Source organism: Enoplosus armatus, chromosome 22 (genome assembly GCF_043641665.1).
Source record: "Enoplosus armatus isolate fEnoArm2 chromosome 22, fEnoArm2.hap1, whole genome shotgun sequence".
In the NCBI taxonomy this organism is placed as follows: domain Eukaryota; kingdom Metazoa; phylum Chordata; class Actinopteri; order Centrarchiformes; family Enoplosidae; genus Enoplosus; species Enoplosus armatus.
In genome coordinates, this window is record NC_092201.1 from 15,944,431 (window position 1) to 15,967,961 (window position 23,531).

At 45.8% G+C, this 23,531-nt stretch overlaps 1 protein-coding gene across 1 annotated transcript; it reads right to left on the minus strand.

Moving 5' to 3' along the window:
- Window positions 1-1,384: 1,384 nt before the first annotated feature.
- slc41a2b (solute carrier family 41 member 2b) lies at window positions 1,385-22,998 on the minus strand. The gene is made up of 10 exons (XM_070928766.1): window positions 22,456-22,998; window positions 21,399-21,506; window positions 19,553-19,624; window positions 18,658-18,802; window positions 18,323-18,469; window positions 14,322-14,469; window positions 13,743-13,822; window positions 8,301-8,432; window positions 7,701-7,849; window positions 1,385-1,570 (listed from the first exon to the last, which is right to left on the minus strand). The coding sequence occupies exons 1-10, from the start codon at window positions 22,996-22,998 to the stop codon at window positions 1,385-1,387; spliced, it is 1,710 nt and encodes a 569-aa protein (XP_070784867.1).
- Between the last annotated feature and the right edge of the window lie 533 nt (window positions 22,999-23,531).

Below are 23,531 nucleotides of genomic sequence, written 5' to 3' on the forward strand. Positions count from 1 at the left end.
TAAACGTCCCCAAATCCAATAAAGGGCACGACAGAGCGGCTAACTCTGATAGCATCCCCCCGCCTCGCGTCCACACAGTAGGGAGGTACTAATCGGTGGATGTGCTAGTAACATTACCTGTAACCCCACAAAGTAATGCACTAAGTTGAGTGTTATTACTGCACTGTAGGTAGTATACCAGTTAGCCCGACATGCTAACGACTGCAGCTTCCGTTACAGCGGACAAACACGCCGCTTCATCCATTCCTTACGCTTGCTCTTGTGGTTTTGGCTGTGTGGACGTGCTACGCCTAGTTACGGTTGCTACGTTATACTTGGACAGATCTCAACTACTGGGCCACAACCTGGTCCCATGAAGACACTTTTGAACTTACCAACTAAATTAACTTTTTTATTTTTTATTTTATTTTGTCCATGTTCCTATGCAAGCACCTAAACTTGTCTCAATTCATAATCAAGACAGTTCAAGTATTGAGGCTGGACTCGGATCTGACGCCCTGCTTTGCAGAGCCATTAAAACGTCAGGGAGCCCCTGATCCAACGTCCCGTCAGGAGGCAGCCTAGGAACTGGAAGTGGAAACGGAAAAAGGAAGCGGGAATGTTTATAAAAACGAAAACAGCCCGTGCAAATGTGTCCGCATGGCACCCGTGTGCATGTTCGCTCATGTGCGGCCGCCGGAAAAGAACATTTCAGCCTCGTCAGTGTGGGATGAGCCAAAATGCCGGCATAGGGAAATTAAAACGGCGTTGTATGGACACTGGAAAAACACAGAAAAAAAAAGAGAACACAGGGTGAAATGTAGACTTCTCGTACAGTGAATACAGATTCATGTTATTCCCTTTTAACAGTGCGTCTCTGTCCACTGACTTGATGATGCAAGGCAGGGAACACATTTTTGTGACATGGCATGTGGCGGTAAATCCCCAAAACATCTACCAGCCAAAGAGATTGTTTGTTTGTTTTTTTAAGTAGAAGACCTCCGACTGAGCTTGACTAGCAAGAGTAGACCACCTTGCCAACAGCAGCAAGGATCCCTCAGCGCTGTGGGTGGTGGGTGGTGTTCGTCCGCTCCTCTTAACCAGCAATATAATATGCTAGTGCTTTGGTGCAAACTATACAGATCAAAATCTGTACTGGGAGTCTAAATGTATGGAATATAGTATCTTTTGTTTGTAGTGTAAAAAAAAAAAAAGAAAAAAAAAAAGCCAGGAGCAGAAAATAGTTTTCAAACCATCATGTGGTTTAAGTGTAGTGAAGCAGAGGAATGTGCTGGCCAGCGATACAGAGTACCCACATCCCCACAAAGGCTTAAGGGCGAGAGAAGTCAGATGGGGGACAGCAAGGTTCCCGTCGCCGCCGACGCCTCATCGTCAAAGGGTCCGCTCAGTCGCCCACGTCGCTGTCTTGGTCTCCTATGACCCACAGGAAGTGGAAGCTGAGCGCCAGCAGGGCGGTGCCCAACAGGTCACCCAGAGCGGTCAGGTAAGGGATGGAAAAACTGTCCGGGTCTTTGCCGCTCCGCCACATGGAGTGCACCATCCAGTCTGCTATGCACAACAGCAGCAGCACCTGGGTCGAGAGAGAAAGGGGGATTAGAGTCCAGCTTCCCAACACGGACTTGAAACCCTGCACTTCTCTCAGAGAACGTGGGTTAGTTAACAGTTAACGCGTAGCTGGAGCCGGCGGCCGGTTAGCTTAGTGTAGCACAAAGGCTGGAAACGGTAACATCCTGGAGTTTCCACTGGTTGTCTGATGTTAGCATTTAGCTCAAAGCACCACCGTGCCTACTAGCTGCTAGCATGGCTGCAGACTCTTTTCTCTGTTTTCTTCTAAACAGGACAATGAATGATACTAATGGTTGATTTTACTAATATGTTGTGGAGATGGGCCTGAATCTGGCAACTTATCTACGTCCTGTTTTCTTATTTCTTTTGATTGGGTTAGCCGTGCTTTTTTTGCTGCCTTGCAATAACAAAAAATGACATATGGCAAAAAGAAAGGAGGACAGGAAGCGGCAGTCTAAGAAAAGCAAGACGGAGACAAGCAAAAGCTTATGTTATGAAGGGCCGGGAGGAAATAAGTGCCTCAAAATGCCGTGCAGAAGCGGCATAAACACACATAAGCGTAGTGGGAACAGAGGGGAGAAGGAGTAATGGACGGAGCAGCAGACCGAAAGACGAGTTAAGAGAGTGTTATTCATAATTCAAGTTTCCACGCATGGAGGGAACGACGCCTAGAGGGGGGTGGGGAGAGAAAAAAAAAAGAAAGAAGAGAAGTCCATTAAAAGATAAGGACGAGTCTATAATTTAAGGGGGAAATGAGCTGTCCAGAGCTGGCGGTGCAAACATTACAACAAAAAAAACAAAAAAAAAAGAAGCATTGCGGCCATTGAAAGATTACCGACATGCTACGAACACAAGCGGCGATGATGGTATCGAGGAGGTAGCGGGGAGCATGGATCACGGATCATGGATATAATGCGAGCTCTGACAACCTGTTGACGGCCCCACTTTGTCTTGGAGTGGAAAAAGCGCATCACTGGGCACCATCGCCCGCCTCAAAACTGTCGACTGCGATCCATCACTTTAACAGTACGCAGCTTCCCATCCCGGACAAACAAAAGTGCGCGCGCAAAGTTGCGTGCTTTGTCGGCTTTTCGAGGATTAAGATGCAGCCTAGTCTCTTACATTTGTATAAGGATGAAATATAACAGAGTGCTGATCCATCGCGCTGCCTCTTCTCTGTCTCCGTCTTCGGGTCTTAAACGTCCGAGTGGTCCGCAAGATATTTTGATCTCCGGGGGCGGCCGTGCATGGCTCGCATCATCTGCCTCGGTGCCCTCGAATTGCTATGCAAGACTGTTTGTTAATAGTCGGCCAATGGCAGGCGCGTCCCAACAGCCTACATCCGGGGAGTCAGGCTATCGCATGGTGAACAGTAAATAATACCCACCAGGAATGTCCGTGTGAGGTGTCGTATCACTGACTTAACTGATGCGTCCTTGTCAGTGTGGCACATTCAAGCATTGAGGCGAATCTCCGTTTTAACTGTTCTCTTTCCACCCCCCCGCCTCTCTGCATCACTTACCTATGAGAGTGTACACAGCCCTCAATCCTGTGCTCAAACAAACCTGCAAATCCAGCCCGAAAGGAGACGCACTGTATCACTTAACGTCACTCTATTAGCTACTTAAGAACACTGCAGGTATTTGTCACCCGGGCAGACATAATTGGATTTCGCTGCGCTCTTGAAAAGATACCTGCTCACCGAAATGCGACTGATTTGCAGACCATTACAAGCCGCTTCACGTCGCTGACCCGACATTGTATAATAACCCACGCATCGCTTTTGTGTTAAATTATGCTCAAGAATGACTTTGAATATATACACAGACCAGGGGTTTTCTTTTGCAATCTCACTTTAAAATAAATAAATAAATAAAAGAGGGAAGAAGTGCGGCGCCGTTAGTCAAATACTGGGCCTCATATGCAAACCACTTTGCACAAACACAAACACGACTGCAAACATTTGCTTTTAAGGAGGCGTGTGTGAGGGATTTAAGAGAAGCTGTCGCAATCTGCGGTTTCTTTGTGTTTAGAATTGTCTCTTAGGGGCAAAAGGGTTTCCTGGCGCGCACTGTGGGGAAACGACGGGAAGGCGAGGGTTGAACTCCCGCAAACCCGTCAGCACCCGTCAAGAGAGCCGACAGATAAGAGGTCGAGCGACTTTCTCACGGGCCGAGCTGCGCAGGGATTCCCGATCTGGCGAAGATAAACGCCGATAACATCGCACGCGGCGGCCTTGGCGGAAATAATGAGGTTTTGGGTTTCAGAGCAAGAGATGTTCACCCTGGTGAAGGTTGTGCCTTTAAAGCAGTCATCATTGGTTTCACCGTGTACTGTGACCCCGTGACTTTTGGCTCCAATATTGTGAAATGTCCCAGGATTACGATTCCCATGAACGTTACATTACTGTAGTCATGCGTATGAAAATCGCCGGGTAAACTTTGTGTCACCTTTTCAAAGTTAAGAGTCTCTTGACTGCTGTTCTTCGACACCTCTGTGGCTTATTGCTGCACTATGCTGCCTTTGCTTATTTTGCATTGCCTCATTCTTCATTTGAATATACAGTGGGCCGAGTACAGCAGCGTTCAATCACGTTGTCTGATGTATTGTTTAAGTTAGGTTTTAATGTTTCTACCCTTGTTTGCTATGTCCATGATTTTTTTGATTCACCATCCCCATCACTGTGTAAAACGCGCTGTACGCCAAAATATGCAGAACTCCAGTCAATTTCTCTACATTCTTCTTCTTCTTCTTCTTTCCCCACTCGGTGACAGTGCAGCGCGGCCCGCCGAGATATCACAATGAGTCGAGGCATTCTGCTGGAAATGTTTCAATCTCTCCCCTAATTTTCTATGGCTGTCACTTTAAATAGAACATTATCAAACCGCAGCATGTGCAATTTCCGCTTATCACTGCCATTAAAGAAACAGGCCGTTACAGTGCTTTTTTTTTTTTTTACTTTCACTGAATGGCATTATCAAATTGCACCATGCTACCAATATCTTTTGCCAAATTGTGTCCAGGCTCTCGTTGAGCGCAGGGAGAGAATATGAAACTGTATTGTAAGGTCTTGTATATATTGAATTGCCGAATGGATAGAGGAGTCCGCGTTCAACGTTTCGGGGCAATTGGATATTTGAAATGTAGGTCATGTGCGAATTAAACATTTACTCCTTTACTTGGGGGTTACTGCAGGACATGAAATGAAATACATCTGCATGGGTGAAGTGAGTTCAGTTTTCAGATATGCAGTAATACACCACACCGGGGTCTTTTGAGGGCAATGACTCAGGCTACTGACGTCCATAACTCTCAGTCGAAACAATCCATTCCACACATGAAAACAAATGTTCCTCATGAGACCAGGCATTATAAATGACTACAGTGGCAGACCATCGCATACCCTCATTTTACACACTCACAGTGTCGAGCTTTATGTGTTCATTTGCGTTTACGCGTCGAGCGCGTCGGTGAGAGTGGCAGAATTTATATTGCCATCATTAGTGCTTGGGTTGAAGTATGGGTGGAGAGGCTCGCTAAAGGCGCAGCTACACCTTACTCATAATCCTCAGCCGCCCACGTGTTTGTTTTCAGAGAGATAAAGACAACAACAGGTGCCTCGCACTCAGGCCCATTCATTAACTACTGAGTGCAAAAACACTGCAGGTTCCTGTATTCCCCTTCCTGCTCATAGTCATCCCTTTTATCTTCATGCATTTTAGAGGTTTAAGATTGGTCCAAAGGGAAGAGGAGGAAGAGAGTCGGGATAAGGGCTAAGCTGACCAAGCTCGGGCCTAAGACCACTCCACTACCCTGCCTACTCTTGGCTCATGTCCAGTCGCAGGAAAATAAAATGGACCAAACAAGACTCAGACTAACCCGACAACTCAAAATCAGAGACTGCAAGATAGCGGGAAATAGTCGGCCAATGGCGGGCGGACTTATCCCAACAAGCCTGCATCCGGTGTTTTTATTGCTGCTGTTCACATGCTCCCAGACGAGGCCATCACTATTCACATGACAAAACAACCGGATGCCATTTTTACTGTAGCTGTAACAGACCTCAGAACTGTTTTCCCTAAATTCCACTAGCCGTGGACCATGCTTACACAGAATTGTTTAAATAAAGTTTATATTTCCCCCGGTAGCTATTGTAGTTATATACGCCCTCATTCCCACTATGACCAAAGCTTTCTATTTGCACGATAATTTGTATTACCCATATTACACAGATATTGCTGTACATATTTTCTGTGTGTATAGCTATATATGTACCTGTATATCTTCTCACTTAACTCACAGTATTCCTTTTTCATCCTTCCTTTCATGAATGACAAACACGGATCACCATAAGCTTGCTAGCAGGAGTTGTAACTTAGTTGTAAAGTGTTACGTTTCTCCTGATAAAGAAATGCAGATTAACACTATGTATAGATGTGTCTATACATGCTGTGGGACTGTTTGTAAGGACATGGATGTATATACATGAATATAGTAATGTGTGTCCTCCAGGCTCACAAACAAAGTGCCCTTCTGGGACAACAAAGACCCATCTGTCGGAAAAACTACTGTGATTTATGTTAAAACAAATACTGAATAGTTGTTTAGATTTCGATTCAATCTAATCCAATCTAAAAAAGAACCCCGAATAGAGTCTGACATTTATTCAGGTTGCAGTATTAAAAGTGAGCCTCAGACTGAATAGGTCATTAGGAAAACCAACAGTTAGCATTCAACCTCCACATTATGTGCAGCGTTCAGCCTAATAATTAGGATCTGCTATTCTGTCTGTGCCTGTGAAAAACACACCGATGACGAAGCAGACGAAAGTCTATGAGTAATCTCTGCGGCATGCTTCAATAAACAATTATCCCTTAATAACCTTCCTGCTGTGTCGCTGTGCAGAAGCCATCATTCAAAGCGGAATTCAGGCAACTTCCCCCGAGACGTCCTAGAGACAGATCAACACAGAAGTTCACGAGTTGTTCTGACATGCAGTGTCCTGTCTGCCTTTCAGCCTGGCCCGGCTCGTGAAACCCTGTCGACCCTTCAAAAAGCTAAAAGCGAAAGTGGCGTTTAAGGTTCTTGAGTCCAATAAATTCATTGTTGAGCATTCTCTCTTTAGTGGCTGTAAATACTAAGATGTGCAAGAGGCTGGATCCAAACTCCCTCTACCCTTGCAACCCCGGCTCTGCTGGCCACAGACTTAATTGATTTGGAGAGTCTCCAACTCGTCAGTGGCCAGGATTACATCCTAATGTTCCACGTCTGCATTAAAGATTCGGGGGAGCCTTAAAAAAAAAAGCCGTCGAGCAAAGCAAGCGTCCGGTGCACACGCAGACACACAAACACGCAGAGTGAATTCTCAAAATTCCAGACGTTTAGACAGATTGCGGTGCACCTGAAAATAAAAGAAAAAGCTGTCATTCATGATTTCATAAGTCCAAGTCCTTCAGGAGTCGCCTGAAACCACAGGATACACACACACACACACACACAAGATGAGCTTGTGCAGATACAAGAAATGTTTGCCTGAAGGTCCTAATGCAAACTTGTACTGCGTAGTCACAGACGGTGGGCGACGCAGGGCAAACATAAACACCAAGTCCAAACCAACATCGACGTATTTGTACAAAAGTATCCTCCTCGTCTCTTGTGTTCAGACTTTTAATTAGCCTCAAAAACCCACAAATAAAAAAAACCCTCCAAAGTCTCGAAAGTCAACTTGCGACAAGGCACGCAGGATTTTGAGATGGATTAAACGGCATGCTGGGAAGTCATTTCATAATCACATGTTCCATGCACCCCTCTAATCGCGCATTGGCCACGTCCTAAAATGAAACTACCTTTAAAAGTCCTCATTAAGGCTGCGACTGGCGACTTTCTTTTCATTTTAGATTCATCTGCCGATTACCGTCACGATTAATCGATGAATCTTTTGGTCTGTGAAATGTCAAAACATTTTGAAGAACGCTCATTTTCCCCCAGAGCCATTTGGCCACGGACATTTAAGAAGCTGGAGCCAGCAAACGTTCGCCATTTTTGCCTGAAAAACGGCCGAAGCTACTTATCGATTATCAAAGTAGCTGGCAACTCATTTTCTTTCGATCGGGGTCCGGTCCTCGTGTGCTCACCTGCAGCATAGCAGCAGCCAGGTAGACGGACATGAAGATGGGCGTCAGGGTTGTGTGCCCGCTCTTCATCAGGTGGATGGTGTAAAGGAAGATCAGGTGACCGGGGATCACCAGAAGGAGGAGCACCTGAGCAGAGCGATGATTGGCTCCTGAGGAAATACAAAAAAAAAAAAAAAAAAAAAGGATGGAGGAGAGGCAGTTTAGATGTGAACATGAGGGATTCGTTTCTTTGCAGGAGAACGTACTACTCTACTCTTTCTAGAATACATGATTGAATAGTTTGGTGACAAACTGTGCTGTTGGAATCGGCCCAACTACTCATTTCTTCTAACAAGGAATTCATTTACACCTGGGACAGCAGGAGATGGCAATTAACTGCCTGGTAGTTGCTGCCGCCCACCAGGAACAGAGCAGAAAGCCACCGTTTCAAACTGTGAATTTACTGCAGACTTTAAAGCCTGGTTATAATCTTGACAGCATTTCCATTAGCGGTGACATCCAAACCTACTTTAAACATGCGTGCTCGTGCCAGTTACAGTGAGCCAGGTTGAAGGCTTCTCGTCAGCGACGGTGTCAATAATAGCCACAATAACGACTGACCTGTGCCGCAGAACGTGCGGCAGGGGTAGTAGCAGCCCTTGGCCTCGTCGGGAACCTCCCCGGGAGCACAGTGGAAATGCAGGTGAGTGGAGATCCTGCTGGACTGAATAGCCACCAGGTTGCCCCCGATTCCTGGACACGATAGAGAGAGTTCATGCGGTTCATGATTGGAGCAGAGCATTCAATGAGGAGGCAAAGGCAGATAATACAGCTATTTATCTTCTTTTTGTAACATAAACACTTGTAAAGAACAAAAAGAATTGTGATCCAAGATATGTACTGTGTGGGACGTCGTTGAAAGATCAACTTGGGATGGACAAACTATGCAATTAGCGATTAGCAGTCACGCCATCGTAACGGCGGCGGTCTCGACTACAAAATGCTAAATTGTCAGAGAGTCAGAGCAAGATACTTCAAAATGAATGTTGTATAAAAATGTTGTATTGACGCTAAGAAGCTGGCGTATTGATAAAAGCAAGGTGCGACAAAGTGCAATAGAGACAGCCTTAGCAAACAAATCATGACGCGCATGAAGCACACAAGGCTTAAAAGTCACATTTCCATCATGTTTTCTGTTAACTGGGGCTCTTTTTTCTTTTCTTTTTTTAACCTCATCTTGTTGCGTTCTGTGCTCCTGCAGTGATTTAATGGCACCCGGCTGGAGAATTAGCGCCGCTAGCTGTTTGTGCCAATGAACCAACTCCTCATAGTCGCAGTGGTAGACGGAAACACACATTCATTCGCATTTTCTTTTGGGTTTTCTTACAATTTGAGCCACATTTGGATGGAAACCTGGCTAAAATGTCTGTGGTGATTGCAGATGATTCAGCCATTATTAAAATGTAGCGGGTTTTGCAAGATAATTACCACGGCAGAAAATAAGATCTGCTACGCCAAATTATGTTTTGGGGTTTTGTTTGGGTTTTTTTAGTAACATCAAGCAGATGAGCAGTCGAGAGACTGCGGGACGCCATCTGTGCAGACAAAATACATTCACATGCTGCTGCTAGCGCGCCTTCCCTTTTGCAAGTAACGCGCAAACTTCCTGCGCCTTTCATCCTTGTAGCCGCAGTCTGGTGAGTAAGCACAGACGTGCAGATGTCTACATCAAACTAGCTGACAGGTGGGCACAGAGCAGCTGAGCAGAGAAGAAGAGGGGCTTTGCTAAGTGCACTTTATGACTGTAAAAAATAAAAATCATAATAAATAAAGCTGTTCAGAGTAGAACTGAGAAGAGAGTGAGGTTTCTTTATTCAGAATCCTGAAAAATGTGTCATTCAAGTGATTGCAGCTCAGCGGCTAAACAGCTCCTCTTTATGAGGTTGGCTCTCAGTCCCTGAAGTGGTCGTGTACTGCACACCGTACACAACAGAAGAAGAAGAAGAGGGATGTGTGTGTGTGTGTGTGTGTGTGTGTGTGTGTGTGTGTGTCTCAGACTACCCCCACCCCAACAGGGCATGTTATTGTGGCGAGTATATCAAATTAGACACCGCCAGCACCTCGGGGTGATGTCCGCATAATTCAATCTATTGTGGTTCTTTGTCCGCCAGGTGTCAACTTCACTGGAGCGTCACCAGCAATCCCACCGAGCTTGTAAACAGACATAACGTCACGGTGAGCGTTCACACGCGCTCTGCCCCCACCCCTCCCTTCACATTCCTGCCCTCGCGATCTGAATATGCCACGGATCTGATGTGGGTCTTTGAAAGGGAGTAGCTCAATACATTCATCTGCGTTCTTTCTGAGAGCGTGACGGGGAAGACCGATATCGAGCTCGTGTCTGTCTGTTAAAAAAATTAGCCTAGCTTAGCATAAAGACTGGAGGCTCTGTCCAAGGTGGAAACTATTGGAGCAGCATGGGAGTAGCACTCAATGAACATGGAGGAGTGGTGAACAGCATCATTAAAAAGCAGACAATCCAAGTCACTTTGTGAAAGATAAGTACATACGTATAAATAAAACAAAACTAACTGCCAAAGAACTGAATGATTATCTTGTAAATGTTGGAGACAACGTAGCAAATGAGATTGTGGAGTTGAAAAATGAGGATGGTATAGACGAAGATATTGTTCATAAAAAATTCCTTTATATTATTATTATTATTATTATTATTATTATTATTATTAGGGGTGTTGATGAAAAAGAAATACTTGATATTGTTAGAAAAATGACAGGCCCGATTTACTAGTTCATTTATTTTATTCAGTTTAGTTTAATCTCATATTTCTTTTACAATATGCATCAATATAAAACTAAAAAAGGAGCAATTTTAGTATGTAATTTGGCACTGAATATATTCCTTTTTTGCTGTCAAAACATGGTAAAATTGGAATAATTGCACTTGCATTGTGCGCAGACTTTCTGGCTTTTTGTTTTTGGGAGCGTTTCGGATGGCTGGGTGGGGGCGCAGAGGTAGAGGGTAGAGTGAAGGAGGTTTGGGGAGGGGGGGGGGTGATATGGCTTATTCAGGTCACTGGGTCTGACGGGAGGAATGGGGATGAAGAGGATGAAGGAGGTTCGGGCTGTAGGGGGGTCTGTGCCCCTCTCAGCCGGGCCGCTCTGCCCGGGGTGGGGGTGGGGGGGGGGGGCATAACGTCTCATCTCCGCTCCACCAGGTTTAAGGTTTAATTTCATTTTGTTCATTTGAACGGCTCCAGGCCACCAGGATGTGACGCGATAACACAAACGCAGATAACACATAATGAAAGAGAGACGGGGGGGGGGGGGGACAGAGAAAAGTGGAAGTGAGATGTAACGCAGACAGACAGACACACACACACACACACACACACACACACACACACACACACACACACAGCGTATCTCATCACAAACAACAGAAGGAAAGAGAAAAAAAAAAAGGCAAAATATGCCAAGATGACAAGTCCAGATTGAAGACTCTGTCTAGTGGAAAACTGCAGAACAAGATGCATAACATAATTTGATTTCTGCAGGTTCAAAAAAACCTGATCAAAAGGCTTTTTAAGACCTTTACAATGACGCCCGAAACTGAATTTAGCATCCAGGCGAGAACACAAGGCCTATTTCTGATGTAATGTATTATCGCTAATGAAATGGGTGCAACAAGAACAAGTACAACAGGAAATTAACGGGCAGACACGTCCTCAATATCTGGATTAAACACACCTGAATACCTTTTAAGAATTTAAATATCAATACAATTTAAGCAGCCGCTGACACATGCTATTGCAGGAGGAACTGCATAAAATTGCCCTAATGTATTAAAATGAAGTAATGGCTGCCTCCCTCTGTCTTTCATTTCGCCTGTCTGTTCTTATCACATTCCACACATCTCCTCACCCCGCTCCTTTCTAATCAAACACACACACACACACACACACCATCCTTTCACAGTTTCTGTTCCGTCTGCCCTTCCTTCAGTTGAAATTTTTTTTTTCCCATCAAAGCAGGAATGGGGGTGCATTTTAAAATCATCCGAAAGACAACGAGTAGGCCGTCTCACTTGTTTCCTCATCCATGAATAAAATGTTAAACGCACGGAAATCGGAGACAGCTAAAAGTTTGCTGAGACCTGGATCCCCCCCCCCCCCGCGCACACACAGAATGAAAACGCCCTTGCCCTCGCAAACAGACGCACGCTTGATTCCCCAGCTGTTTTTGTGCCCAGAATACGTATACGGCGGAAAACCAATTAGAGTCAGAATCATACTCCGTCTTGTTAAGTGTCTCTCATTAATGCCATTTAAATTAAAAGCTTATCTCTTGTTGTGGAGGTGCCAGAGCCCTGGCAACCGTGGCTGAGCCAGTGAACAGTGGGAGATGGAAGCAAGAGGAAATGGAAGGGGACCAGTTTTGTGAAGTGGAGACAGACGGACCGAAGCCGACTGCCTAAACCAGTCTCATTAGGTGCCTTATTTACGCTGATGAGGATTTGGAGTCTTTATTTAGTAACCTTCATTTATCCCGGGACTGTTGACTGAGCACGCTCGCTTCTTCTGTTTCCATACTCGCATGCATTCACACCAGGGAGCTGCCCGGGCACAAGACAAATAGACTCTATGCCGTGTCATCCATCTTGTGCGAAAACACTTTGTCTAAAAACACTTCGTCTATATCTCAGCTCGAAGGGTCAAAGACTGCATTAATTGCAAAACTGAGAGGGATAAACGAGACGAACAACAACCGGCAGAGTTTCTTTGTGCCTGAACTTCCACGTTAAAAAACAACAACAACTGCTTGCTGCCATCCGCTGTGTAAAATAAAACAGGCTATAACCACCAGCCAGTGTATTTCACAGAGTATAGTCCCAGAAACAGACTTAAGTCAACATATAGATAAAACATTTCTGACCTGAAGTTTGCTTTTACTGATAACCCAGAAATGAAGAGTCTTTCATTTAACTACAAAGTTATGCTAGGGGCCATTACTTAGAGCAAACATCTTATTTTTCTTTCAGGGAAATCAGAATCAGTCAGAAATGCAGAGGACACCAGCGTATCGACACGCTTACAAACAGGAACAAACCACCACACTCGCAGATTTGATCAATCTCTCCACTGACGATACAGAACAGAGGTTTGAGTAAAGTGGCGAAAGTAATGCATTTTTCCCTTATGGGTGTCTACAGGCTGGTTGCCGGGGGAAGGGAGAGAGAGAGAGAGCGTGGCTATTTCCGTTGCCGTTCATTTTCTTCCTCCACTGTTTAACAGCTGGTCTGGAGATCTACTGAGGATCAACTAGATCCAATCCTTTGAGATTCAATCAATCCATCTAATAGTTGTTGAGATGTTTCAATGAAACTGGCAATAAAAGTCGAGGTAAAAAGTCAAGAGGGTGAGCAAAGTCATTGGGATTCATTGTGGAGGGGCCATGAATGTCTTTTCCAAATTTCCTGGCAGTCTCTCCGACTGTTGTTGAGATCTGTCAGTCTGGACCAAAGACCAACATCGGCATCCCTAAAGCCATAACCCTAGTGCCGGTAGCGTGGCTAAAACCATTGACCTATAATAAGTAAGAATTTCCAAATGATTTAAAACTGACTTGAAATCAGGTCCTTACTGTACACTGTTCCAAGTAGAGGCATGTTGTTACCATACATTGTGAGAGCATAGGCCGTAATGTTTTTGGATATGGAACATGCATATACTGTATATAGGTAAGGCCATTGAGTTACACACTTTTGACCCCAATCTTGTGGCGCAACTGTTGGGGGGGGATGTACCCTTGTGAGCTGTGTCCGCAGAGGAGAAATACAGGATGAGGGATTAGAGCAATCTAATTACACAAGCTCTGAATTTCCTTTACATATGTACGTCTCTTTTCTAAATCCCTAGGATTTAGGAAGCTTGATGTATTCAAACCTTTGGTGTAGTCTTTTACCGGGGGGGGGGGGGGGGGGCAATAGACACCTAGAAGCCATTCAGAGTGTAGGAAGTAGCAGTGCCAAATACTGTGACTCACCGTTGATAACCGGGGTGTACACTACGATGCCAGCCAAATTTGGGTCAGACACTGTTTTGTCCAGGATGAGCCCTCCGATGCTGCAGACATAATAAGAGACAAAAAAAAAAGGGGGGGGGGGGGCACAGAAAGAGAAATTATCTTCAGCATTATCTTCATCTAAATGATGTCCACAGTGAATTGTGTGTGTGCTAAAAATGCTTCATCATGTCGGAGACTGAGAGAAAGTGAAAGGCAGTACAAGAGAAAAGAAGGACAATAGTTTTCAGGTTATGATGTCGGTAGCCAATATTTGTATTTGCTGTAATTGTATTTTCTCACTCCTCTGTATGAGCCTGAGAAATGTGGCAGAAGGAGTGAGTGAGACAATCAATTCCTTCCTACTGGATGTTTTAGCAAGGCTGCCAGGCTCAAGGGGACCCGAGGGTGTATTTGCTCGGGTGCTGCAATTTCTTCAGGGGATGAGTCATCAAGCAAACCAGACGCTGGGAGTTGCAGACGCAGAATAGCTGTTCTTTCCCCTTTGAAGAATAAGCACACACACAGTTCTATACACAAAACACACACACACACACACACCTGCTGATGACCATGGCAGTGATGACTGGCTCCCATCCGGAGTAGAGCAGGGTGCGGCTGGCTGGGTGCTTGGAGGAGATGACGATCCACAGCGGAGTCAGACACATGAAGAAGGCGCAAACCAGCGACGACACGTACGGGTAGGAGTCTGGGGGAAGAGGAAGAGATGGATTCATTTTTCCTCTTTGGGCGGCGGCTTGGAGGCTATCCCAGCATGCACTAGGGAAACGTTTGAAAGGTTTCGCTGCCAGTGTCAATATGGCACCTGACTTTCAGTAACAATACCGGAATTTTTCACTTACTTTTACTTGCTTTTTTAAAAAAAAAAAAAAAAATGTGAACACTCATTCCAACAATCCAACTGACACAATGTGGACTTATGGGTGCTTTCAATGAAACCACCTTACTTTAGCGTGTTAGCATGCTAAGATTTGCTAATTAGCCAAAGTGCATGCTGAGGCTGGGGGAAATGTCGTTAGTTCTGCTGGTATTTGGTCAGAACCCAAAAACATTGGACAAAGTAAAACTTTCGCCAGAGAGAAAGTCAAAGTCAAGCATGCTTTGTCTCGGAACTTGAACAATTGTTTGTGGCAATCCACCCAAAAGTAATGTCAAGGTATTTCACTCAGAACCAAACATGTTGACCTCCTGGATGAAAAGTCAGAGGATCACCAAAGGAAATTAAGAGGTTATCCCCTGGGGGCCGTCAATGTCTGTGCAAAATTCCACGGCTAGCCATCCGATATTTCTCGAACCGACCAGCACTGCCGTCCCTAAGTCCATGCTAGCGTGGCTAAAAGGTTCCAACCGTGAGCTGGCTGAATTCTCTAAATGAGAAAGCCGCTTGACATTCTTTGCCATTTCCTGAACCCGAGGAGCACCAAACGAACAGAGGGACGCCATGTTTGCACTCCCAGACACATTTGCTCTATCCATCTGTCGGTTTCTCCCTCACGACTTTCCTTTAACATGTTTTCCATTAAGGTTAAAGTAACGGTAGTGAGGAGAGGGGAAAGGGTGCCATATTTAGCTTACCAGCTTCAGTCTCCAATCCACCTGAGCTGCATATGGTTTTGAATGCGAGAAGAAAATGGGAGCCCCAGGGGGGAAAACACACAAACACAGGGAAGGTTTTCTCCCGCTTTCCCTCTCTGCAACTATGCCTCTTTGTTCAAACTACAATATAGCACAACACAACTATTTTGAAAGAGTAATTAGGGTAAAGCACCTGCTTGGAGCCACCACCAGATGTTTCCAGCGGGATCCTGTTCCAAGCACTAAATAACTGTCATTAGGAAACCGTCCCAGATTTATTATCTCCGTGGTCTCGAAGATGGAGAGCAGAAAGGCCCCACTGTTCAGTTCAGGGTATAATGGGCTCTAGCAGACCTTCAGTGCTAAAATATAAAGCTGAGGCAGATATACTGAGTCGCACATATGAGAGGGGGACCTTGTCCCACATCAACCCACCACCCGCTGAAGCAAAGGGAATCTGACACCGAGTTAACATGCACAGAGTAAGCTGGCTATCAGCCGTGCTCCAATTAAGGTCTTCTACAGGTTAAAGTGTTTACATAAACCCCCTGACACCCTGCCATTGAGTATCCCTGTTGCTGTGAATAAACCAGTGAACAAGTATATTGATATTCCTGTCCATCTCCGGTGGATTACATTTTTTGCAACAACAAAAAAAAAAAGCCGCTCCGCCAGGAAAAAGAAGGATGTGGCTGCCAACTACCTCCTTCAGCTGAGAAATGGCAAGATGTTTCCGATGCACGGGGTAGAAAGGATGATCCCGATAAGTGATGAAATGCGCTGCGAGCTTCCATGCTTAAGGATGACAGACGGTTTCATAAAACCTCAAAAGGCATGAGCCTGTAAGTTGTAATATTGAGCTCTACAAATACAACTGACTTGAATGTTGGACTTACATTTGTCAGGAGGCCAGAAAGAAGACTCCAAATGACTGTTAATGTTGCTCCTGAAGCAGGTGCGATATGTCTGTGATGCGTTTACAGCTAGCTCTGCTGCCCCCAAGTGGCAAAAAAAAAAAAAAAAAATCAATGCAGCTTTAAAACTCTGCTGCGTGTGCCACAAGTGGCGAGCCGATGCTAGAGCCTAATAAAACATAAAACAGCAGTGTGAAGGAGTTCAGTTTCTGATTCTGGGTCAGTTTTGAATGAATTCAGCGGCTGTGGCAAAATGGCTTTGTTCAAAATTGCAGTGACGAAGCTTTCAGAATTTGCCACGGCTCGGATTCGCGCCTCCGGCTGCCACTTTCTCCACAGCATCGGTGGCTTAAGCTTATGGGCATTGTAAGCGTTTAGAACCACCCGCCATGCCAAGCTGATGCATGGCGGGGGGAGAAAATCCTGATTTCTCAGAAACAAAGGTGAAATTATTAAAACTGATTTAAAAAAAAAAAAGAAGAAGAAGAAAACTTTGAATATGTTAAATATATTAGCACACATACTTCAACCCAGACATTTTAACTGTGGAGCTGTTCTGCTTTCTGGCACTTTTGCTCCAGGCACGGCCTTCTGCCAGTTTATGGCTGCACGTAATGATGTGGTGAATAGAAAAAAATACTAAAATACATCACAGATAATGTCCTCTCTCTTTGTTATTGTGGGCAATTTGTCATAACAGCGTGATATGAGGCGTGATATGTATTCAATTGTCTCGGGGACTGCCCCGAAATGGCCCAATGTTGCCACGGCCACACAAACACACATATCGTGCGTGCTCACAAGCTCTGGCCCCATTCCTTGGCGTTTGTGCTCCAGGTCATGCTCTCATTACGCCTGCTTTTATCTATTGTTGGGTCCTCTCACTAAAGCACTCGCTAAACAATCCTGTTTGTTGAAAGCGCTTCATAAATAAACCTGACCGGACTCCACTTGGCTCCCGTAGCTAGGTATGTCCCGCCAGCGTCTCACCTCTGCTCGGCCGGTTCGCCTCGAAACTGGACGCATTAGAGGCACCGTGAATAAATAATCATGTGACTCAAATATCTGTTTAGCTGAGAGTAAACTGACCATTAGTTCCAATTTAGCAGGAAAGTGTCAGCGTGGCTGGGCTCAAGAACAACAGAGCCACTGTCCTGAGAGTGACACAGCCAGACAGCCTCACTGCACTGCCCTGCCATGGAAATATGAAATCTGAAGTGTGTTTAATACATTTAGCTCAGAGGGCTAAATTGTTCCTTTCATGGTGGTGAACATCTATGTCATACAATTAGACCTGACAGGGTAGGTTAGTATGAGATGCTTTCCAGAGGACAACCGCTCCAAGTGTTCAGTGTATTGAGTAATCCAAGGCGGTGCAAACACAGGTCTGGGTGTGCCATGAATTAAACATGAGGAATGTGCGGCGGGAGGACAGGAAACCGGAGAGCAGCGCTGCAGAGTGAGGCGGGAGGGACCTCTGCTGGCTGACCGACGGAAGTGTTTACCTGAGGTTCACAACCATCTCTAACTTCACGCTGCTGCCTTTCAGGCCCGGCCCGGTTCATACCCACACTGATCTCTGTGTGAAATGAACCCGTAAGCATTAAGTCAACCGCGGTACATCGCCATGACATTAAAACGCATCCCAACACGGACGTGTAGTGCTGCAAACGCCGCCCCCCTTTAATGTGAACGCGCTCGTGGCTTGGTTGGGGAAACCCTGGGCTGACGACCGCCGCCGCGGGACCACTTGGCGAGATCGCGGTTGTTAGGCTTAATATCCCGAGTATGTTGAACCTTGCTTCGTAGTACAGGCCCCTTGGTGGTCTCGGCCCAGTTGTTACGGTCTGCACCAGAGTTCAAGTGACAACTTTCACACCAGGCCAAAACAAAACGTGCGAAATGGGAAAACGCTTTGGTTTGGTTTGTGACACCTGCTGACGGCACTCCAGAGTGGAGTAAAAGAGGGGAAGGACAGTAAAATCACCACTGACATGATCGGGCCTATGACTCTAGCAGTATTCTATAAAAAGGTAGTAGCTGTTCACCTACCCAGGCACTTGTAGAGGCCCTGGCTTATCCAGGCCAGGATCGCCAAGGTTATGAGGTCACCAAAACTGGCGGCAATGGGCGTGGCTACGTTGTCCGGGTTGACGCCAGTCTTCTTTGAACCCACAATTACACCCACCATGATGATACCTGAACATGACACAAGAAGGGTGGAGCACTCGGCCGGTGACTTTCAGACATTGTCATCGTCAGCAAGAAATAAGTGTGAGCTGTTTGTGAAGAGGACAGAAGTGGCCGAGCCTCTCCACAGCGACAGTATTAACAGTTTATTTTAGACTGTGGTACTCAGCTGTCAGTGTGCGTGTGTGTGTGTTTACCCTGCAGCAGGGAGGCTATGAAGGCCGTGGCCACGCTGCTGGAGCAGAGCAGCACAGCGTGGCTCATCTGGAACTTCCCCTCCGGGATCCAACCGAGAACCACGGCTGCTACAGCAGCCAGGAAACCCACCACAGTGGCCTGAACCTGGGGGGGGGGGGGGCGGGGGGTGTTTACTATTGCGCTCTTTCATTGATTAGAGAAAACAAGCTGTACCATGAGTGCGAAAACAAGCAAACAGTGCTTACAGGATTAGTAGATGGCTTACTTTTTTTGTTCAATATAAACATGATGGCGAAATGCCGTAATTTACAATGTGTAGAGGACCAGGTAGATTCTTTGGTTACGCAACACATCCTGCTGACAGATGTTATTGCGTAACGTATCCACAAAGAGGTCGTCAAAACACTATCGTGCCGCATGTGTTGTGGCGTTTATCAGCGTGTGGGTGGATGATTAGCACAGCCTGTGCTCAAGTCTTACTACGCAGACAGAGATCAATAGAACAGTCTGAGTGAGAGCCTGGATCCAACCACTTACCGCCATCGGTGGTGGTGGTGATGTGTATCAAGGGCGTGACATACCATATAAATATAAACATGACATGGCAATATGTAGATGAGACTGTGTGCCGAATAATTATATTACAATATTTTCACGGCACAACATGGAACCCAAATCAGTAAAAAAAAAAAAAAAAAAAAAAAGCTGCCTCTAAAAACTGCATTCACGCTGAAAGGGAACATTTTATCGTGCATATTTGTGTAGAAGCTAATAAAAAAATCAAAATTGTGGACTAATTCGAACAGTCAGTAGTATTGATTCTTTTGAAATGAAAGGCCAATATAACTGTGTGTGTGTGTGTGTGTGTGTGTGTGTGTGTGTGTGTGTGATTACCTGCTTCAGTGCAAGGTTGCCTATGATCAGATTCCACTTCTCTATGGGAGAATCCATCTTGCCTACATTCACCTGTGTTGGGAGATAGGACAGAATATGAGTTTTCCATGACTGCCTACAACTATGCCAGCCTCAATTTCAGTTTAAGAAGCATTGCAAATCCATGAAGTTGGATGAGTTATAAGAGTCTAAAGACGCAGAGGCAGACCCTCACGTCTGTCAAAACTCCACGGCCCCAGTATGTGAGGCAGAGTAAGATTTGTGTCCGAGCATTTGACTATCAAAACCGCCTGGACCCTCTCATCTGATTTGACCATCTTAGTAGACCAATTGTATCAATTGGTGTTACTTTCTAGCAAATATGTTCTTTTGAGAAGTTGGTACATTTTTCTTCTGTGCTTGCTTTAGAAATTGCTCCAAAGATTAACCGATTATCAAAATATTGCAAACTAATTTTCTGCCAATCGACTAATCAATGAAAGGAGAGCTCTGACTGATTTTATACGTGACTAGTAGGCTGGGAAAGCAGTTATGATGTCTTCTGTGCACTGACAAACTCCTGTTTCACAGCCGAGCCTGAGGAGAACAACGGTAAGATGAAGACAAATTGTTGGGGTTTTTTTTAGGACACCACTGAGGAGTATCAGCTCACACTGGGCTCTGCTGTCCGTGTTGACACAGCACTGTGAATGTGGAGCCTGTATGTGGGGAGCACGGGGGGCCAACAGGAAGAGCCAAAAAGCCGAACAAAGAGAGAATTCTGCTCCGTCGCTTCGTGGGCTTCTCCTACTTTGAGTTTGACTAGCGCAGACAAACGCAGAGACGTGGACGCACTGAGGAATCTCGGACAGGTCCTGCTGACGAAGTGCCTCATGCACACATGGACGGGATCGTGAATACACAGGTTTGAGGAGAGTGTGACTTAGTTTTAGCAGGGATATCACGTGCTGCAAATGAATGCACTCGTGGTTCACTGACAAACAATCCAACAAACCTGTTCCCACCACACGGCTCTTCCCTTTTTTGCAGCTTTTGCTCTGACTGTTCAGCCATCCCGCTTGCAGCGGCCCGACCTCCCTCCCTCCCTCCGCAAGAAATCACCCCTCACTCCGGCACAACAGCAAAATTCCTCGGCCAATTCCTAATCCGCAAAGCTCTTACACCAAAATCCATTCAAGACGCTCCAAAATAGTTCTTACTTGATACTTTCCAAAGTAATTATAACTTGAACTTCCAGATTCCAGTGGTGGCAGTGAGCCTGTTCTCTTTTCTTCTCCATTTCACCTGACAGGAGCACAGGACGTTCAAGCATACAAACACACACCTGGTGGACCATCCACAGCCACTTGAAAAAGGGACATGTTGTGAGGCGAGAGGGGAAACTTCTCAGGGCAACTTTTCAACAAAATAAACAACCAAGTAGCTTTGTGTCAACTAAGCAAATGGCAGTTGAGTCAATGCGGCATGATGCCAGATTCCAGTCGTCTAATTACAACAAGAACAAGTGGTGTCAGAAAATTACACACGTCATCTGTAGAAAGAAAGATGGACGACCCCTAGTTAGGAATTGCTGTCTGTGTAGCTCTTTAAAACCAGCCAGCTAAAACTGCATTATTAGAATATATGGAATGTCAGTTCTTCAGTCGTGCTAGCTGACTGTTTATTACATCCCTATATATTATATTATATATTATTATATATACATTCGTTTATTTCCGTTGCACATTTACGGTCTAAGCTTTTGAGCGACAAAAGCTAAATCCATTCAAACTGAGCATAAAAACTTGACCCTGGTGATGCGCCATTCTGACTGTGTTCAGAGGGTGTCGGCGGGTGTTTGTCTCACCGCCGTGGACAGCCTCGAGGCCAGAGTCATCTCCAGGTTTCCCTTGAGGCCGAGCAGAGCAGGGACCAGGATGAAGATCTCTGTGATGTACTGGAACGCCTCCCAGTGCTGTGGATGGCACAAGGAAGTAACCCGTTGAAAAATATCAAACATTTCTGACCTTCTAAGTAGCCCACTTTCACTCAGCCTCATTTGAACATTAAAATGAAAACGCTACGCCGTCATTTAGATTAGGCAAATTCCTGATTTGCATGTAAACCTGTGAACCTGCGGACTAAATCGAACAGCGTCAACAGACTTACTTGCCACGCTTGTCAAGAGTCCTGGCAGTAATTCCATTAAAGTGTTTAAAACTGCAATATGTTCTAAAGACATGTTATGAACATGGATTACTGCTCACGGCCGTCTTGTTGGCTGAATGGAAGAAGAAAATTCAAATTTTTCTGGGTGAGCTTAGCAACATCCGAACACATATGTCAAAACCCCCCCCAAACTAACTGTTGGCAGGGCTTTAAGATGCTGACCATGTAATCGTAACGTTCCTGGTACAAACCTTTGTTACCATCCCCTCTCTTTCTGTCTCCTCGCTGCAATTGGCGATCTCAAAAAATGCCCAAAAAATACTCAACACTGTATCTGTCAAGTTAAAAAAAAAAAAAAAGGGTACCCAGTTGAGTTTTAGACCACTTGTAGCACTATGGAGCAGTGCCTCCCCATTGTGTTGTGTCAAATGCACACGACACCAGGATGCACGCACACGCGGGTGACGTGACACACAGTCCTGCCTATGGTTTCACACTATTCCACTCATCTACAGGCTTCAGTAATGCGCCAAGATACGGTAGCTAGCTAGCTAGAAGAAGAGGAGGACTGCTAGCTAGTGAACATGTAGACAATGTAGGATTCAAACTTTTAAGAAAAATCAACTTCGCCCCCAACTATGAAAATAAGACCCAAGATGTAATACACTGGAATTAGCCTTTAATTCCACCCTGTCTTGAGCTCTCAACTATGTTGATTGCTGCTTGAATAATGGTCGTATTGTGGCTCAGCTTACCTGCACAATGTCCAGCACCATTCCAGCTGATACAGTTCCAAAGCCAGCCAGCAGGAAAGGCACCAAGATCTGCAGCGCCATGGCCAGCGGCGACTCCTTGGGCATATTCTGCACAGCAGATCCCAGGCCTTCCTCCTCACCCTCTTCCTCCTCTGCATCTGCCTCCTCCCCAGAGAGCCTCCTCTCGGCCAGCATGGGCTCTGTCTCAGAGTAGCCCCCGTCTCCACAGTCAGATAAAGTGACAGAGGACCGAGAGGCCCGGTCCAGGAGCCGCCGACCCTCTGTGTGCGACGTCTCTTGTCTGTAGCCATTCTGGAGCAAGCCGGCCTCAGGTTTAGCGCCGAGGTCCACCATGGCTAGCCGCTCCTCCTGTAGCTTGGTATACCCGGTGGGGACCATGGTCTGGAACAGGGAGGCGATCCGCCCAGAGGGAACAGGCTTCAGTGAGAGAGCACTCCACCCGCTACCTGCTCCGCTCATACGCACAGTCAGGCTAGAGCCCAGGGACTCCCCTACAGCTCCTCCCAGACTCTGGATACTCATGATGTGGTCGAGGGCTGCGGTGTGTCATCTCCTGTCATCCAGTCTGAGACAAGGGGGTGTAAAAATGACACTCAGTAAAACTGGCTCAGGTGCACCATCCGCTTTAGAAACTGGACTCACCAGCCTGAGGGGGGGGAATACACAAGGAAAGACAACAGAGGGGAGAATAGCTGGGAGAACAGGAAAACACAGCCTGAGGCAATATTTAAGCTGTTACACTGAGGTGGAAGAGCTGAGTCACTTCTTATAAAGAGGAACAAAGCCTCCTTAATCAAATACCACAGAACTAAGGCTCTAAATGTGGAGCAGCTGTGCTCTAAATGAGCTGCACACCAAAGCAACTTTACTTCCAACAAAACGAGACGAGGTTTGAGTTTGAATAAAAAAAAGTGCCAACGCCATTACAGAACCTACACACTATACGACTGACCACAGCTCACGGTGCCGTTAGCCCCAATGCATTTCTCTGGAGGTTGGGAAGGTGAGCGAGTCGGTCCGCGCCGTCCGGAGACAGCAGGTTATAGTTTTGTTTT

Excerpts from the sequence above, each read along its gene's own strand:
- slc41a2b (XM_070928766.1), bottom strand. The coding sequence starts at position 22,998 with ATGAGTATCCAGAGTCTGGGAGGAGCTGTAGGGGAGTCCCTGGGCTCT. Across the intron at positions 19,625-21,398 it reads CCTCGAGGCTGTCCACGGCG|GTGAATGTAGGCAAGATGGA; the intron begins GTGAGACAAACA and ends CTCCCAACACAG. Across the intron at positions 8,433-13,742 it reads GTACACCCCGGTTATCAACG|GAATCGGGGGCAACCTGGTG; the intron begins GTGAGTCACAGT and ends TATCGTGTCCAG.